Source organism: Oryx dammah, unplaced genomic scaffold (assembly GCF_014754425.2).
Source record: "Oryx dammah isolate SB20612 unplaced genomic scaffold, SCBI_Odam_1.1 HiC_scaffold_7, whole genome shotgun sequence".
Taxonomy (NCBI): Eukaryota; Metazoa; Chordata; class Mammalia; order Artiodactyla; family Bovidae; genus Oryx; species Oryx dammah.
In genome coordinates, this window is record NW_024070191.1 from 32,954,514 (window position 1) to 32,974,982 (window position 20,469).

General features: G+C 36.7%; 1 protein-coding gene across 4 annotated transcripts in view; it reads left to right on the plus strand.

The window, feature by feature from the left end:
* Window positions 1–20,469, plus strand: part of LOC120865674 (disintegrin and metalloproteinase domain-containing protein 32-like) — a 188,520-nt gene that overhangs the window by 41,482 nt on the left and 126,569 nt on the right. For all 4 annotated transcript variants that reach the window (XM_040242987.1, XM_040242989.1, XM_040242986.1 and 1 more), the window contains exons 5-6: window positions 3,911–3,987; window positions 5,314–5,491. In XM_040242987.1, the coding sequence (XP_040098921.1) occupies window positions 3,911–3,987; window positions 5,314–5,491 (255 nt within the window). The remainder of the gene's footprint in view (window positions 1–3,910; window positions 3,988–5,313; window positions 5,492–20,469) is intronic.

Here is a 20,469-nt window from a genome sequence, read left to right on the forward strand (position 1 = left end):
AGCAACAGTTAGAACTGGACATGGAACAACAGACTGGTTCCAAATAGGAAAAGGAGTACGTCAAGGCTGTATATTGTCACCCTGCTTATTTAATTTATATGCAGAGTACATCATGAGAAATGTTGGGCTGGAAGAAACACAAGCTGGAATCAAGATTGCCGGGAGAAATATCAATCACCTCAGATATGCAGATGACACCACCCTTATGGCAGAAAGTGAAGAAGAACTAAAAAGCCTCTTGATGAAAGTGAAAGAGGAGAGTGAAAAAGTTGGCTTAAAGCTCAACATTCAGAAAATGAAGATCATGGCATCCGGTCCCATCACTTCATGGCAAATAGATGGGGAAACAGTGGAGACAGTGTCAGACTTTATTTTTGGGAGGCTCCAAAATCACTGCAGATGGTGACTGCAACCATGAAATTAAAAGATGCTTACTCCTTGGAAGGAAAGTTATGACCAACCTAGATAGCATATTCAAAAGCAGAGACATTACTTTGCCGACTAAGGTCTGTCTAGTCAGGGCTATGGTTTTTCCAGTGGTCATGTATGGATGTGAGAGTTGGACTGTGAAGAAGGCTGAGCGTCGAAGAATTGATGCTTTTGAACTGTGGTGTTGGAGAGGACTCTTGAGAGTCCCTTGGACTGCAAGGAGATCCAACCAGTCCATTCTGAAGGAGATCAACCCTGGGATTTCTTTGGAAGGACTGATGCTGAAGCTGAAGCTCCAGTACTTTGGCCACCTCATGAGAAGAGCTGACTCATTGGAAAAGACTCTGATGCTGGGAGGGATTGGGGGCAGGAGGAGAAGGGGACGACAGAGGATGAGATGGCTGGATGGCATCACGGACTCGATGAACGTGAGTCTGAGTGAACTCCGGGAGATGGTGATAGACAGGGAGGCCTGGCGTGCTGCAGTTCATGGGGTCGCAAAGAGTCTGACACGACTGAGCGACTGAACTGAACTGAACTGAACCACACTGCTCATTCCCTGGGTCAGGTCTCAGCATGACAACCAGATGAATCCTATTAATAAAACCTGAGTGAGTGAGTGAGTGAAGTCGCTCAATTGTGTCGACTCTTTGCGACCCCGTGGACTGTAGCCTACCAGGCTCCTCCATCCGACCCTGTAGACTAGCCTACCAGGCTCCTCCGTCCATAGGATTCTCTAGGCAAGAATACTGGAGTGGGTTGCCATTTCCTTCTCCAGGGGATCTTCCTGACCCAGGGATCAAACCTGAGTCTTCCACACTGGAGGCAGATGCTTTAACCTCTGAGCCACCAGGCAAGCTGTTCAGATCAAAAAAGAAAAAAAGACCAACCTGGTCAGATCTTGTTGCTTCTCTACTCAGAAGCCTTCATGGGATGAGTTATTGTCCACAAAGTGAAAACCAACAAGAGAAAGCCCACATGCTGCAACAAAGACCCAGCACAGCCAAAAATAAATAAATAAATAAATAATAAAAATAAAAACCTTTAAATAGGGTGAAATGGTGAAAATCGTAATATCCTGCAGGCTTTACACAGTCTGATCCTCTTTACCTCTGTGACCTCATTTCCTGTTACTCTTTCTTTACATTGGTAATTCTGTTGAAGTCACATTGGCTTCCTTGCTATTTTTTAAACATACCAGACATGTTCTCCTTTCAAGAATTTTTCTCTATTTCCTCTGATCCAGATGTTTGCTCTTTCGCAAGATACAATGTTTTTCTCTCTCATTTTCTTCAGTTCTTTGCTCAAAACCATCCAATTAGTCCTTGAGTAGTCCAGATTTAAAATTTTAAAAACTTTTTTTTTTAAATTTATACTTTTAGCCATGGTGGGTCTTCACTGCTGCAAGTGGGCTTTCTCTAGTTGCAGCTAGCGGGGGCTGCTCTCTAGTTGCAGTGGGTAGGCTTCTCATTGTGGTGGTTCCTCTTGTTGCTGAGCTTGGGCTCTAGGGTGCAGGTGCTTCATTGGTTGTGGCATATGGACCTAGTTGCCCTGCAGCATGTGGAATCTTGCTGGAATCATGTGGACCAGGGATCAAACCTGTGTGCCCTTCATTGGCAGGCAGATCTCTTTACTGTTGGACCACCAGGGGAGTCCAATCCCTATTTTAAATTGCAGTCTTAATCTTCATACTCTTTTACCTCTCCTGTTTTGTTTTTCTCCATAGTGGTTATCAATATACTTTATTTATTGTTCCCTCAGTGCAATATAATCTTCATTTGACCAGAGGTTTTGTTCTGTTTTACTCAATGATACCTCTCTAGTGCCTAGAAAAATGCCTATCACATAGCATATAATAAAAATTTGTTGAATATTATTGATATATATTACTTTACTTCTAATTGGAAAGGACCATTAATTTCCTTATATTGCTCCTTCTTGCTCACCTTACTTCTAACATAGAAGAGTACATTAATAAGAAAAATTACATTGATTTATACCAAAATATATAGCACCATGAAATTGTAGAAATTATATAATCTTCCTTTTTTGTTTGTAATGATGTTTGCTATGTCTCCATGTTAATTGCACTGTGGTCAGAGACTGAATTTGGTGTGATTTCAGTCCTTTAAAGTTTTTTGTTGTGTTTCATGGCCCAGAATATGGTTTCATTTTTATAAATATTATGTGTTCTTTAAAAAGAAAGTGTAATGTTACTCAGCCATAAAAAAGAATGATGTAATGTAATGCCATTTGTAGCAACAGAGATGGACCTGGGGATTTATATGTTAAGTGAAAAAAGATGGAGAAAGGCAAATATCATGTGATATTACTTATATGTGAAATCTAAAAAATGATATAAGTGAAATTATTTACAAAATGGAAATAGACTCACAGACATAGAAAAATAAAACTTGTGATTACCAGAAAGGATGATGGAGGGGGAGATAAATTAGGACTTAGGGATTGATATATACACGTGATTATTTATAAAATAGATAAATGACAAGGATCTATACTGGTATAGCACAGTATATTCAATGTCTTGTAATAATTTATAATGGAAAAGGATCTGAAAAAGAGTACATTTATATGTATGTATGTATAACTGAATCACTTTGTTGTATACCTGAAGCTACTGCTACACTGTAAATTAACTATATGCTTCAATAAAATGTAGTTAAAAAAGAACTCTGTGCAAGAAAAGTATATTACATATAGTTTTAAAGTGTAGTATTCTACATGAATATTCTATCTCTATGAGGTTAACATTCTATTCAAGTCCTCTATAGATTCTGAATGCTAGACTTACCTGTTACTGACAGAAATGTCTGCTTAAACATCTTTAGTATGATTATGCATTTATTTTTATTATTATTTCATTTTTGACTTTTTATATTTTGAATTTATGTTATTAAGTGAATGCAAATTTGGAATATTTATATCTTCCTGGTAAATTGAAACTCTTATCATTAAGAAATGTCCCTCTTTATCTCTAGTAATGCTTTTTGCCTTAAAGTTTACATTTCCAATATTAGTATTGCTTCAGAGTTATCCTTTTGGTTTGTGTTGGTGTGGTATATCTTTTTCTAGATCTTCAATTTTTTTTGTGACCTTAAATTTTAGACATCTCTTTTTAGCAGACTATCAGAATTTAAAGAATATCCAGAGTCACAATCTTTGTCTTTTAATTAATGACCTAAATTTGTATTTTGGAAAATAATTTTACCTAAAATATGGTATAAAACTTTGGAAATGGTGTAAATTAATAATCCCAAGCATTGATCTGAAAAGCGGCATTAATATAATGAAAGTGGCGAACCTGGGGAGGCGTTTTTTTCTGAACGTCTTTTTATTCACAATGATATAAACAGTATAGAGCCTATGAAAAATATTCAGAAAGTTCTAAGTATAAAATGTTAAGAAGTCATTAGAAAGTTTTTTCAACTCCTAGGTAACTACTTTACTTTCTCCCTCCTAGGCTCAGTGCTACTACCAAGGATATATTGAAGGATATCCGAATTCTTTTGTCACACTTAGCACGTGCTCTGGACTGAGGTTATGTATTTTTTGTCCTTGATATGCAAACACCATAGTTGTGATATTTGGCTGCAGTGAACTGGTTAGTTTATTCTAAGTGTGGAGCTGGTGGAGGATTTCCATGTGGAGACTATTCCTATGTGGATATTCCCATCATATCACTGAATGATATATTCCTCTGAATATGTTTTTTCTCTTATTTCTCCTCAATTCAGACCAGAGACTTGTCACAACTTCCTTGAAAATTTAGATTTCCTGGTGTCCTTGCTTTTTTTCTTTATTGTGGAAATGACAGATGAACATGTTTGACTATAACAAATTGGAGGAGCTAAGTTCTGAGTAGCTTTTTTTTCAGCAAATATTTTTGTACCAGTTACTAGACTAGTGTTTGAAGATATAAAAATGCATAAACGAAGCATGCCCTTTCACACAGGAACTCATCTGCAGAGAGAGGACGCACTTCTGTATAAACAAATAATAATTATTATAGTACTTACCCATTTTTTTCTAGTAATATCACTGTCTTAAACTCTCTAAGAATTGTAGTTTCCTCCTTAGTGCTTAGAGGGCTTTCCATTCTGTCAGGACATTCTTCATCTTCATTTTTGTAGTGTAGGATCCTTGTTTTCACAAACGAATTTTACTTGGTGCTTTCTACATGGAATTCTAAAATTTGGTTTTTAGAGAATAGTCGCTATATAGTTACCTATATTCAGGGAAGAATACTTATAAAAGTTGTTTACTCTTTATTACTTTAAATGTCTTATTCAGATTATGTATATAAACAAAATTCATAAATGCCTTATAATTATTGCTAAATTTTATTTTTATGGATAAAATTGCTCATTATGTATCCTTTTGTTATAAAGCAATGTAATCATTATAGTGCAAAACAGATCAAATTTTTTACAGATTTCTATATGCTATTGCTTTCATTAAATCACTGACTTGGAGGACAGGGGAATGACTTGATCACAGTAATGCTGTATACACAGTACTGTTGCATACCTAAGCAACTGATTATGTAATTTCTGATTTAATAATTTCAACTATGTTTATAACTATAAAGAAAATTAGATGGATAGTTTGTTTTCAGAATTGGGAAAATTTTTATTTTTGGTCTCTTCAGAGTCATCTCCAAAATACAGAGTGTGGGACAAAATACAGAGCCCCAAAACATCTGTATCTTTTCTTTCTTCTCCTTCCCCTCTTTCCTTCCTCCTCCTCATCCTCTTTTTGGAATTCTGTCAGAGTTTTATAATATAGAATTAATTATAGAATTAGTTAAAATTAGAATTATAAAATAGAATTAAAAGCAGTAAATTTTTGTCCTTAATTTTACAGAGGAATATTGCAGTTTGAAAATGTTTCTTACGGAATTGAGCCTCTGGAATCTGCATTTGAATTTCAGCATCTTCTTTACAGATTAGGGAATGAAAAGAATGAATTTGCAGTTCTTACTGAAAATAACCAAGACACAGAACAAAACCCAATGGACCATTACATTTTTATAAGTGAAAAAGTGAGTTGTGTATGTTTTATTACTCTTTCAAGGCAGTTATTGTTTCTATTTATTTTTAAAAGAAATTTATTAACCCGTTAGATAGCTGTAGCTACTTTTCTTTAACATTCTCACCTTTTCTTAGCCTTAACAATTTACTTTGAACCATACATTACCTTTTTCTCTTTGCAACAATAGATTTATTTATTTTAATTGAAGGCTAAATAAACTGCATATTAGTGCATATTCAATATAAATGTTAAAAACTCACTTTCTGCTTTTATCTCTATATTCTTGGAAATTATCAATTAATATTTATGAAATCTGCATTTATAACCAAGAAATCAGCATTAATTAAATTATAGATATAATTAAAATGTCATAAGTTGAATTGCCATGTATGGCCAATGTAAATTGTTCACCTGTATAACTGCATGTTTTGGTCCTCACAAAAATAATTATGAGAGAGAAAATATTTTTGCCAAGTAAAAGTGGCATTAATATGCATAGTTTATACAAGAAGTATATGGCAATGTTCACAATATATGTTCTCCTTGGCTTCTGTCAGTTTTTTTAAAAATAGACTAAACTCATCAGAATTTAGCCAGACATGTAAAAATTAAGACTACATTTCTCAACCTCTCTTGCACCTTGGTAGAATTTTGTGACAAAGTTATAGATACTGACATGTGACAGATGTAACATGTCACGTCTAGATAGAGTTCTAAAGGAAGAAAGCTTATCCTCTTCTCTTCTGCCCTTTCCTGCTGGCTGCAGTGTGAACATATTGGTACATCCTAGTCCACAATGATGGCAATGATACTGTACATAGCAGAGCAGTAAGGTAGAATGAACCTTGCTCCTGAGGAATTTATAAGGCTAAATCACCATGCCTCTTCAGTCTTTTAATATAAGAGAGAAATAAACTCCAACTTGTTTAATCCATTATTATCTTGTGTCTCTGTTAAAGCTTCTAATCCTATATCCAAAATAATACAGATTTGAACCAAAGTACTCAATGCTATCACACACACACACATATATTTTAAAATGAAATTTTATTTACTAAATATGAACAATTTTATTTTCATTCTAAGAATTGAGGAGAGTAATCTATAATGGCTTAGATTAACCAGTATGGTGGACATTGTTGGTGTTCTGGCCAAATTCTGTCAGATCCTTTTTTACTGTATTTTTGTATAGTGGGACATTTTGTCTTTGGTTGTGCTTTTTAAATATCTAGAATATGTTACTATATTTTAAAGGCTATTTTTACTTAAAAATTTTCCTCCAGTTTTATTGAGATATAATTGGCATTGTGTTGGTATAAGGTATAAGCATAATAAATTGATAAATTATTGTGAAATGATTACCACAATAAGTAGTTAACATTTATCACAACCCATAGTGTACTTTCAAATATACATTCAAATAAACTTTCAAATATACATTGAAGTATTGTTAATTATAATTACCATGATGTGTATTCTATTTCCAGAACTTATTTATCTTATAATGGAAATTTATACTTTTTGATCACCTTCACCCATTTATCCCACTTCACAGTACCTACCTCTGGCAACCACCAACCTTTTAACTGTACCTATGAGTCTGGTATTTTGTATTTGTTTTCTTCCTTAAGATTCCACATATAAATGAGATCATATGGTATTTGTCTTTCTTTGTCTGACATTTCCTTTAGCAAAATGCTCTCAAGGTCTAATCATGTTGGTGCAGTGGCAAGGTTTCCTTCTTTTTAATGGCCAATAGCATTCCTTTGTGTGTGTGTGTGTGTGTGTGTGTGTGTGCATGTGTGTATGTATGCATGCACCAAGTTTCTTTATCCATTCATCAATTGATGGACATTTAGGTTATTTTCATGTATTGGCTGTTCTGAATAATACTGCATTGAACATGGGGGTGCAGATAATCTCTTCAAGATGGTGATTTTTGTTTCCTTGGGATAAAGACCCAGAAGTGGAATTGCTGGATAATGGTAGTTTTTTCAATTCTTAAAATTTTTATTGGAGTATAGTTCGTTTACAATGTTGAAATAGATTCAAGGGTACAGCAAAGTGATTCAGTTATACATATGTATGTATATATTCTTTTTCAGATTCTTTTCCATTATAGGTTATTAGAAGAATTGAATATACTTCCCTGTTCATTTATATCACTTTTTAAGATCCACATGGAAATGATATCGTGTGATATTTGTCTTTCTCTGACCTACTTCACTTAACGTGATAATCCCTACATCCATCCATGTTGTTGCAGATGACATTATTTCATTCTTTTTTTTGGGCTCACTAATATTCCTTTATATACATATAACACATCTTCTTTATCCATTCATCTGTTTATGGATATTTAGGTTGCTTCCATGTCTTGGCTATTGTAAATAGTGCTGCTATGAACACTGAGGTGCATGTATCTTTTTGAATTAGAGTTTTTATCTTTTGTGGATATATGCTGAGGAGTGGAATTTGCTGAACCATATGGTAATTCTGTTTTTACTTTCTAAAGGAAGCTCCATACTGTTTATTCTCCACAGTGGCTGTATCAGTTTACATTCCCAGCAACAGTGTAACAGGGTTCTCTTTTCTCCATACCCTCTCCAGAATTTATTTGTAGACTTTTTAATGATGGCCTTTCCGACCAGTGTGAGGTAGTACCTCTTTTCAGTTTTGATTTGCATTTCAATTAGGATGTTGATTATCTTTTCACATGCCTATTGGTGATCTTTATGTCTTCTTTGGAGAAAGGTCTATTTAGGTCTTCTTCCCATTTTTTTGATTGAATTGTTTTTGTTAATATTGCTCTCTGTGAGCTATTTGTACATTTTAGAGATTAATCCCTTGTTGGTTTCATTGTTTACAAATATTTTTCCCATTTCATAGGTTGTCTTTTTGTTTTGTTTATTGTTTCCTTTGCTGTGCAGAAGTTTATAAGCTTAGAAGTTTGATTAGGTCCCAATTGTTTATTTTTGTTTTTATTTCCATGGCTCAAATAAATGGCTCCAAAAAGATATTGCTTTGATTTGTGTCAAAGAGTGTCATACCTGTGTTTTTCTCTAGAAGTGTTACAGTACCCAGTCTTACATTTAGGTCTTTAATCCGCTGTAAATTTATTTTTGTATGTGTTGTTAGAGAATGTTCTAATTTCATTGTTTTACATGCAGCTGTCCAGTTTTCTGGCACCACTTATTGAAGATACTGTCTTCTCTCTGTCTTATATTCTTGCTTCCATTGTCCTAGATTAATTGACCATAAGTGCATGGGTTTATTTCTGGGTTTTCTATTCTGTTCCATTAATCTATGTGTCTGTTTTTGTGCCAGTATCATACAGTTTTGATTATGTAACTTTATAGTATAATCTGAGGACAGAATGTGATTTCCTCCAGCTCCTTTTTTCTTTCTCTAGATTGTTTTGTCTACTCAGGGTCTTTTGTATTTCCATATGAATTAAAAAATTTTGTTGTAATTCTGTATAAAATATCTTGGTGATTTCATAGGGATTGCACTGAATCTGTAGATTGCCTCAGGCAATATGTTCATTTTGACAGTATTGATTCTCCCAGTGTAAGACCATGGTATATCTTTCCATCTGTTTGTTCTGTCTTCAAGTTCTTTCATTAGCATCTTAAAGATTTTGGAATATAGGTCTTTTGACTTATCAGGTAGGTTTATTCTTAGGTATTTTATTCTTTTTCATGTGGTGGTAAATAGGACTGTTGCCTTAATTTCTTTCCTAATCTTTTGTTGTTAGTATATAAAATGCAACAGATTTATGTGTATTAATTTTGTATCTTATAATTTTACCAAATTCATTCATGAGCTCAAATAGTTTTCTGGTAGTGTCTTTAGGATTTTCTATGAATAGTAACATGTCATCTGCAAACAGTGACAGTTTTACTTCTCTTCAGAGTTAGGTTACTTTTATTTCTTTTTATTCTCTGATTGCTGTGACCAAGACTTCCAAAGTCATGTTGAATATAAGTGGTGTGAGTGGACATCTTTCTCTTGTTCCTGATCCTACAGGGAGTGTGTCCAGCTTTTCACCACTGAATATATGGTAGCTGTGGATTTGTCATAGTGAAATTGCTCAGTTGTGTCCAACTCTTTGCGATCCCATGGGCTGTAGCCTACCAGGCTCCTCCGTCCATGGGATTTTTCAGGCAAGAATACTGGAGTGGGTTGCTATTTCCTTCTTCAGGAGGTATTCCTGACTCAGGGATTGAACCCAGGTCTCCCACATTGTAGGCAGATGCTTTACTGTCTGAGCCAAATTTGTCATATATGGTCTTTATTATGTTGAGGTAGAAAAGATTATGCTCAATTTCTGGAGAGTTTTCTTTAAATGATAAATCAATGTTGAATTTTATCAAAACCCTTTTCTACATCTATTGAGATGATCATAAGTTTTTATCTTCAGTTTGTTAACGTTGTATATCACACTGCTTGATTTGCAAATATTGAAAACTCATTAGTCTCCCTGGAGTAAATCTCACTTGATCATGCTGTATGATTCTTTTAATATATCATTGGATTTGGTTTGCTGCTGTTTTGTTGAGGATTTTTGCATCAATGTTCCATGGTGTTTTAGTGGTTAAGACTCCTTGCTTTCTGTGCAGGGGGTGCAGGTTCAACCCCTGGTCAGGGAACTAAGATATCATATACTGCATTGTGTGGCCAAAAACAGAAGTCTAGGATCAGCTGACTTCACAGGATAATTCTACCAAACATTTAGTGAAGAGTTAACACATATCTTTCTGAAGCTATTCCAAAAAACTGCAAAGGAAAGAACACTTCCAAACTGATTCTATGAGGCCATCATCACCCTGATACTAAAACCAAGCAGAGATACAGTAAAAGAAAATTACAGGCCAATATCACTGATGAACATTTATGCTTTGTTTGGAGTTTTAAAATTGCTGATTTAACTTTATATTTTATTTATTTATTTTTTTGATTTAACTTTAATACTTATGATTGTTTGGTTTACATTTTCTGTTTCTTCCTGGTTTGGTCTTGGAAGATTGTGCCTTTCTAATAATTTATCTATTTTTTTTAAGCTTTCTATTTTATTGATGTTTAATTACTCTTAGTAGTCTCTTATGATCCTTTGTATTTCTCTGGTGTCGATTGTATCTTCTCTTTTTTAATTTCTGATTTTATTCATTTGGACACTCTCCCTTTTTTCTTGATGACTTTGGCTATAGGTTTATCGATTTTGTTTATCTTTTCAAAGAGTCAACTTTTAGTTTCACTTTCTATTTCATTTATTTTGCTCTGATCTTTATGAATTCTTCCCTTACACTAACTTTGGATTTTATCTGGTGGTCTTTCTCTAATTGCTTTAGGTGTAATGTTCTGTTGTTTATCTGAGACTTTTCTTGTTTCCTGAGGTAAACTTGCATTGCTATAAACTGGCTTCTTAGAACTACTTTTGCTGCATTTACAGGTTTTGGATCCTTATGTTTCATTTTCATTTTTCTTTTTGTATCCTTGTGTTTTCATTTGTCTCTACATACATTTTGATTTTCTCTTTGATCTCTTCAGTGATCCATTGGTGTTTAGTAGCATACTGTTTACCATCTATGTGTTTTTGTTTTTGTAGTGTTTTTCTTGTAGTTGATTTCTAGTCTCATTGAATTGTGGTCAGAAAAGATGCCTGTTACTTTGATTTACTGAGGCTTGTTTTGTGGCATACCATGTGATCTATCCTGTAGAAAGTTCCATATGCACTTGAAAAGAACATGTATTTTGTTCTTTCAGATGGAATGCTCTCTATATATCAATTAGGTTCATTTGGTCTGTTGTGTTATTTAAGGCTTATGTTTTCATTATTGACTTTCTGTCTGGATGATCTGTCTATTGATACAAGTGGGGTGTTGAAGTTCCCTACTACTCTTGTGTTACAGTTGATTTCTCCATTTCTATCTGTTAATATTTGTCATATATTGAGGTGCTCCTATGTTCAATTCAGTTCAGTTGCTCAGTCATGTCCGACTCTTTGCGACCCCATGAATTGCAGCACGCCAGGCCTCCCTGTCCATCACCAACTCCCAGAATTCACTTAGACTCATGTCCATCGAGTTGGTGATGCCATCCAGCCATCTCATCCTCTGTCGTCCCCTTCTCCTCCTGTCCCCAGACCCTCCCAGCATCAAAGTCTTTTCCAATGAGTCAACTCTTCGCATGAGGTGGCCAAAGTACTGGAGTTTCAGCTTTAGCATCATTCCCTCCAAAGAAATCCCAGGGCTCATCTCCTTCAGAATGGACTGGTTGGATCTCCTTGCAGTTCAAGGGACTCTCAAGAGTCTTCTTCAACACCACAGTTAAACATCAATTCTTTGGCATTTAGCTTTCTTCACAGTCCAACTCTCACATCCATATATGACCATAGGAAAAACCATAGCCTTGACTAGATGGACCTTTGTTGGCAAAGTAATGTCTCTGCTTTTGAATATGCTATCTAGGTTGGTCATAACTTTTCTTCCAAGGAGTAAGCATCTTTTAATTTCATGGTTGCAGTCACCATCTGCAGTGATTTTGGAGCCTCCCAAAAATAAACTCTGACACTGTTTCCACTGTTTCCTAATCTATTTGCCATGAAGTGATGGGACCAGATGCCATGTTCTTCGTTTTCTGAATGTTGAGCTTTAAGCCAACTTTTTCACTCTCCTCTTTCGCTTTCATCAAGAGGCTTTTTAGTTCTTCTTCACTTTCTGCCATAAGGGTGGTGTCATCTGCATATCTGAGGTTATTGATTAGGCACATATATATTTATAATTTTATATCTTTGTACTGTATTGATCCCTTGATTATTATGTAGTGTCGTTTTTTGGTCCCCTGTAACAGTTTTTATTCTGTTTCTAAATAAGTCTATTTCATCTGATATAAGTATTGCTGTTTGAGCTTTCTTTTGATTTCCATTTGTGGAATATGTTTTTCAATCCCCTCACTTTCAGTTTGTGTGTCTCTCTAGATCTGAAGCAAGACTCTTGTAAACAGCACTTATACAGGTCTTGTGTTTGTATCTGTTCAATTGCTGTATGTATTTTGGTTAGGACACTTACTTTCTTTGCATTTAAGATAATTATCAATATTAATGTTCCTGTTGCCATTTTGTTAATTGTTTTTGGATTTGTTTTGTAAATCTTTGTTCCTTTTTCCTCTTTTGTACTCTCCACTTGTGTTTTTATGACTGTTGAGTATTTTTAGTTGTATGCTTAGAATTTGTTTTCTTTTTTGTATGTATATCTATTATAGATTTTTGTCTGTGGGTCAGTTAGTTCAGTTCCTCAGTTGTGTCTGACTCTTTGCAACCCAATGGACGCACGCCAGGCTTCCCTGTCCATCACCAACTCCGAGAGCTTGCTCAAACTCATGTCCATCGCATCAGTGATGCCATCCAAGCATCTCATCCTCTGTTGTCCCCTTCCCCGCCTGCCTTCAATCTTTCCCAGCATCAGGGTCTTTTCTAATGAGTCAGTTCTTCACGTCAGGTGGCCAAAGTGTTGGAGGTAACATGCTACTGCTGCTGCTGCTAAGTCGCTTCAGTTGTGTCCGACTCTGTGCGACTCCATAGACGGCAGCCCAACAGGCTGCCCCGTCCCTGGGATTCTCCAGGCAAGAATACTGGAGTGGGTTACCATTTCCTTCTCCAATGCATGAAAGTGAAAAGTGAAAGTGAAGTCACTCAGTCGTGTCTGACCCTCAGCGACCCCATGGACTGCAGCCTACCAGGCTCCTCTGTCCATGAGATTTTCCAGCCAAGAGTACTGGAGTGGGGTGTCATCGCCTTCTCTGGAGGTAACATGAGGTCTGTGTATGTATGTGATTATTTCATGTTGCTGATACCTTAATTTTAAATGCATTTAAATAAACTTGCATTTGTACTCTCTTCTCATATTTACTGTTTTCAATATCACATTTTTACATTTGATTGTTTTGTGTATCTCTTAACTGCTCATTGTTGATGCAGATGATTTTACTTTTGTCTTTTAACCTTCCCAGTTACTTTGTGTATGTATGAGTTCCTACCTTTACTGTATGTTTGCCTTTGCCGATGAAGTTGTTTTGTAATTTTCTTATTTCTAGTTGTAGCCTTTTATTTATTTATTTATTTGTCTAGAAAAGTTCTTTTACCATTTGTTGTAAAACTGCTTTGATAGTGCTGATTTCTTTTCATTTTTACTTGTCTGTAAACCCTTTGATTTCACCATCAAGTCTGAATGAAAGTCTTGCTTGGTAGCAAAGTCTTAGTTTTAGCTTTTTCTTTTGTATCACATTAAATATATGGTGTCAATTTTTTCGTAGCCTGAAGAGATTCTGCTGAAAAATCAGCTGATAGCCTTAAGGGAATGCTCTTATATTAGTTGATTTTTTTTCCTCTTGCTGCCTTTACTGTTTTCTCTTTATGTCCATTTTTTTTTTCATTTTGATTATAATATGTCTTGGTTTGTTCCTTTTTGGGTTAATCCTGTATGATAGTTTCTGTGCTTCACTGTTTAATTCTTCAGCTTTCAGAACTTTTCAGCTATTATTTATTCAAATATTTGTCAGACTTTTTCTCTCTGTGATCTTCTGGGACCCCTATAATGTGAATATTAGTGTTCTTGGTATTGCCCCAGAGATCTTTTAAACTGTCATTTCTTTTCATTATTTTTTTCTTTCTGGTCATCACCAGTGAATTCCTCTACTGTCTTCCAGCTCACTGATCAATTCCTCTGTAGCATTTAATCTACTATCAGTTCAGTTCAGTTCAGTAGCTCAGTCATGTCCGACTCTTTGTGACCCCATGAATTGCAGCACACCAGGCCTCCCTGTCCATCACCAACTCCTAGAGTTCACTCAAACTCGTGTCCATCGAGTCAGTGATGCCATCCATCCATCTCATCACCTGTTGTCCCCTTCTCCTCCTGCCCCCAATCCCTCCCAGCATCACAGTCTTTTCCAGTGAGTCAGCTCTTCTCATGAGGTGGCCAAAGTACTGGAGCTTCAGCTTCAGCATCAGTCCTTCCAAAGAAATCCCAGGGTTGATCTCCTTCAGAATGGACTGGTTGGATCTCCTTGCAGTCCAAGGGACTCTCAAGAGTCTTCTCCAACACCACAGTTCAAAAGCATCAATTCTTCGGCACTCACCTTTCTTCACAGTCCAACTCTCACATCCATACATGACCACTGGAAAAACCATAGCTTGACTAGACGGACATTTGTTGACAATGTAATGTCTCTGCTTTTGAATATATTATCTAGGTTGGTCATAACTTTCCTTCCAAGGAGTGAGCGTCTTTTAATTTCATGGCTGAAGTCACCATCTGCAGTGATTTTGGAGCCCAGAAAAATAAAGTCTGACACGGTATCCATTGTTTTTCCATCTATTTGCCATGAAGTGATGGGACCAGACGCCATGATCTTCGTTTTCTGAACGTTGAGCTTTAAGCCAACTTTTTCACTCTCCTCTTTCACTTTCATCAAGAGGCTTTTTAGTTCTTCTTCACTTTCTGCCATAAGGGTGGTGTCATCTGCATATCTGAGGTTATTGATATTTCTCCTGGCAATCTTGATTCCAGCTTGTGTTTCTTCCAGCCCAACATTTCTCATGATGTACTCTGCATATAAGTTAAATAAGCAGGGTGACAATATACAGCCTTGATGTACTCCTTTTCCTATTTGGAACCAGTCTGTTGTTCCATGTCCAATTCTAACCGTTGCTTCCTGACCTGCATACAGATTTCTCAAGAGGCAGGTCAGGTGGTCTGGTATTCCCATCTCTTTCAGAATTTTCCACAGTTTATTGTGATCCATACAGTCAAGGGCTTTGGCATAGTCAATAAAGCAGAAATATATGTTTTCTGGAACTCTCCTGCTTTTTCCATGATCCAGTGGATGTTGGCAATTTGATCTCTGGTTCCTCTGCCTTTTCTAAAACCAGGTTGAACATCAGGAAGTTCGTGGTAATGTATTGCTGAAGCCTGGCTTGGAGAATTTTGAGCATTACTTTACTAGCATGTGAGATGAGTGCAATTGTGTGGTAGTTTGAGCATTCTTTGGCATTGCCTTTCTTTGGGATTGGAATGAAAACTGTCGTTTTCCAGTCCTATGGCCACTGCTGAGTTTTCCAAATTTGTTGACCTATTGAGTGCAGCACTTTCACAGCATCATCTTTCAGGATTTGAAATAGCTCAACTGGAATTGTATCACCTCCACTAGCTTTGCTCATAGTGATGCTTTCCAAGGCCCACTTGACTTCACATTCCAGGATGTCTGGCTCTAGATTAGTGATCACACCATCATGATTATCTGGGTTGTGAAGATCTTTTTTGTATAGTTTTCTGTGTATTCTTGCCACCTCTTCTTAATATCTTCTGCTTCTGTTAGGTCCATATCATTTCTGTCCTTTATCAAGCCCATCTTTGCATGAAATGTTCCCTTGGTATCTCTAATTTTCTTGAAGAGATCTCTAGTCTTTCCCATTCTGTTGTTTTCCTCTATTTCTTTGCATTGATCGCTAATGAAGGCTTTCTTATCTCTTCTTGCTATTCTTTGGAACTCTGCATTCAGACGTTTATATCTTTCCTTTTCTCCTTTGCTTTTCACTTCTCTCCTTTTCACAGCTATTTGTAAGGCCTCCCCAGACAACCATTTTGCTTTTTTGCATTTTTTTTCCATGGGGATGGTCTTGATCCCTGTCTCCTGTACAATGTCACGAACCTCCGTCCGTAGTTCATCAAGCACTCTATCAGAACTAGCCCCTTAAATCTATTTCTCAATTCCACTGTATAATCATAAGGGATTTGATTTAGGTCATACCTGAATGGTCTAGTGGTTTTCCCTACTTTCTTCAATTTAAGTCTGAATTTGGCAATAAGGAGTTCATGATGTGAGTGACAGTCAGCTCCTGGTCTTGTTTTTGCTGACTGTATAGAGCTTCTCCATCTTTGGCTGCAAAAAACGTAATCAATCTGATTTCGGTGTTGACCATCTGGTGATGTACATGTGTAGAGTCTTTTTTTGTGTTGTTGGAAGAGGGTGTTTGCTATGACAAGTTCATTCTCTTGGAAAAACTCTATTAGCCTTTGCCCGGCTTCATTCTGTACTCCAAGGCCAAATTTGCCTGCTACTCCATGTAACTCTTGACTTCCTAGTTTTTGCATTCCAGTCCCCTATAATGAAAAGGACATCTTTTCTTGGTGTTATTTCTAAAAGGTCTTGTTAGTCTTCATATAACTGTTCAACTCAGCTTCTTCAGCATTACTGGTTGGGGCATAGACTTGGATTACTGTGATATTGAATGATTTGCCTTGGAAATGAACAGAGATCATTCTGTCGTTTTTGAAATTGCATCCAAGTACTGCATTCGGGCTCTTTTGTTGATCATGATGGCTATTCCATTTCTTTTAAGGGATTCCTGCCTGCAGTAGTAGATATAATGGTCATTTGAGTTAAATTCACCTATTCCAGGGCACTTTAGTTCGCTGATTCCTAGAATGTCGGTGTTCACTCTTGCCATCTCCTGTTTGACCATTTCCAATTTGCCTTGATTCATGGACCTAACATTGCAGGTTCCTATGCAATATTGCTCTTTACAGCATCAGACCTTGACTGTATCACCAGTCACATTCACACCTGGGTATTGTTTTTGCTTTGGCTCCATCCCTTCATTCTTTCTGGGGTTATTTCTCCTTTGATCTCCAGTAGTATATTGGGCACCTACCGACCTGGGGAGTTCCTCTTTCAGTATCGTATCATTTTGCCTTTTCATGGGGTTCTCAAGGCAAGAATACTGAAGTGGTTTGCCATTCCCTTCTCCAGTGGACCACATTCTGTCAGACTTCTCCACCATGACCCGCCCATCTTGAGTGGCCCCACAGGGCATTGGTTAGTTTCATTGAATTAGACCAGGCTGTGGTCCGTGTGATTAGATTGACTAGTTTTCTGTGATTATGGTTTCAGTTTGTCTGCCCTCTGATGCCATCTTGCAACACTTACCGTCTTACTTGGGTTTCTCTTACCTTGGATGTTGGGTATCTCTTCACGGGTGCTCCAGCAAAGCACAGCCACTGCTCCTTACTTTGGATGAGGGGTATTTCCTCACAGCTGCCCCTCCTGACCTTGAACACGGAGTGGCTCCTCTTGGCCCTCCTGTGCCTGCACAGCGACTGCTCCTTGGACATTCAGTTATTCTTCATCTCTGGTCATTCTTTCTTTATTTTTTTTTTTTACCTCTTTGTTAAGAACTTCTAACTTCTTGCTCTGTGCATCTCTTGTCCTCCTCAGTTCTTTGGTCACGTTATAGTCATTCCTCTGCCCTCTTTCTTGGGTGGGTTGTCTATTTCTACTTCACTTAGTTCTTTTGAAATTTTATCTTATTCCTTCTACTGTAATGTATTTTTTTTTGCTTCATTTTTTAAAAAGAATCTAAATTGCTATTTGTGTTTTTATGTATGTGGTAGGTTAGTTACATTTCTCAACTTTGGAGAAGCGGCCTTCTGTAGGAGATGTCATGTGCATTCCAGGTCTTAAGTAGGTCTTGATGCTAATGTGTCAAGATTGCAGCCACTAGTAGCAGTGTTCACATGGTTGAATGTTTCCAAATATGCCTACTATCAGTGGTTATATCACCAATGTGAGCTGCAGCTGTACCATGCTTATTGATACTCTCCAGGATCAGTAGGTGGGTCTAGCTTAGGCACCTGTCATATTCTTTTGCCCTGGGTCCTGGTGCACATAAGATTTTGAGTGTGCTCTTGGGACTGATGTCTCTTTATCCACTAGTTCAGTGAAGATCCTGAAATTAAGCTCCACTGGCCTTCAAAGCAAAATGCTTTGAAGGGGCTCATCTTCCCAGTGCTGGACTTCTAGTGCTACTTCCCAGACTAGGGAGCTTGATCTGGGGCTCAAGAACTCTTATTCCCGTGGAATAATCTGTGTAGTATAATTATTTTCCAGTTTGTAGGTTGCCATTCTGGGAGTTATGAAGTTTTATTATTTTGCGAGTTTGCTCCTCCTACCTGTCTCTTTGGTTCCTTCTTGATATCTTTAGTTGTAGGAGATCCTTTCTGGTAAGTTCCAGTCTTTTTCATGCATGGTTATTCTGAAGATAGTTGTGATTTTGATGTGGTTGTGGGAAGAGTTGAGCTCAGGATCTATTTACTCATCTGTCTTGATAAAAACTCTAATTTCTATTTCATATTTCATCCTTTGGGTAGATTTGGTTTTAGTTTGCTCCTGTTTATCTAGTTTCTTCAGGTATAAAGTTAAGGTAAGCATTTATATTACAAGTTTTCTTCTGTTTTAATTGTATCTCAAATGTTTTGATATGTTACCTTTTTATCTTCATTGTTTCAAAGTTATTTTCTTATCACTAATTAGTACACTTTCTTTTCAACTAAAATAAGTCCCTTTAAAATTTCTTGTCAGACTGGTTTAATATTGATGAACTCTTTTATCTTTGTTTGTCTATAAAACTTGGAAGCTTTATTATTCAGAGTTGAAGAAGAGATAGAATTTTTTTCTAGCATTCTGAATATATTGTGCTGTTCTTTTCCGGCCTGCAGAGTTTTTGCTGAAAAATTGCTAATAGACTTATAGCAATTCCCTTGTATGTAAAACATTTTCTCTTGCGGCTCTTAGCATTGTTCTTCTACTTAACTTTTGACATTAAAATTATAATGTGCTTTGGAGTGGGGATCTTTGCATTTTTAAAAAAGATAGTGGGCTTCCCTAGTCCAAATGTCTGTTTTCTTACCCATGTTAGGGAAGTTTTCAATCATTGTCTCTACAGACAAAATTTCTACCCCTTTTTCTTCTCCTTCTAGGACTTCGGTAAATGGAAATGTTTGTTAGTTTATTATTTTGTAGCCCCTTATGCTATCTTTCCTATTGTAAATTCTCTCTTCTGTTTGTTTCTCTGATTGAGTTCCACTGCATTTTCTTTGGGTTGACTGAGTTTTTTTCTTCTGTTTCACCTACTCCACCGTTGACTCTTTCTATTGTATTTTTCACTTGTTATTGTATTCTACAGTTCTGTGACTACTTTTTGATAGTTTCTTATATTTTCTCTCTCTGTGTTAAAGTTCTCACTATATTCATTGACCCATCTCTCCAGTTCAGTGAGCATCTTTAAGACAAGTACTTTAAACTCTTTATCAGGTAAATTACATGTCTCCATTTCATTGAGGTTTTTTTTTTTTTTTTTAATGAGTTTTCTATCTTGTTCTTCCAATTGGAACACAGTCCTCTGTTTTTTCATCTTGCTTGACTTTCTGTGTTGGTTTTTATACAGTAAATGAAAAACCACCTCTCCTAATCTTGGCATGTCCTTGTGTAAGAGTGAAACTTGTTGTTCAACCCTGCTCCAGCTCTTTGTCATCTCTCAAAACTTTGTGCTTATCCAAGTAGCATATTAGTGTCTTGAAGGGGAGATGCTTAGTACTTAGATTCTGGTTGTTTGGAAACTAGATCTTCAGGCAGCTGCTTTCAAAAGTATGCACATGTATATAGTCCTGTGGGATTGCAAGTGTATGCACTGTTCTCCAGGATATCTAGCAGTGTTTCCTTAGCAGCAGTCATAAAACCTGGGGCTCCAAATAAGTGTAGATGCTCTTTTCTGGGAGATATTGGAGAGCTGGAGTGAGGCAAAGGGAAGTGTGCCAAGATGGTGTCCACAGACTGCATTCCTTGAGAGAAGCTCTGTCGTTTGCACTGGATGTGTGCTAAACCTGAAGCCTTCCTCAGTATGTTATCTACACAGTGCTCTGGGATTTGCAGCTTGCCAAGAGCCATCTCTTCAACAGTTGCAGTCCTTTGTGTCTCAGAAATGCAAGCCCCCTAGCCACCAGAGCCAGGCAATCAAGGAGCATTCCCTGGAGGGCAGCTTCAAAAACTGGGGTAATACTTTTAAAAACTAGGGCAGATGGACTACTCAAAGGTAGCGCTTACCCTCTGAAGTGTCTGGGAAACATTACACTTAACCAATAGATGTGCATG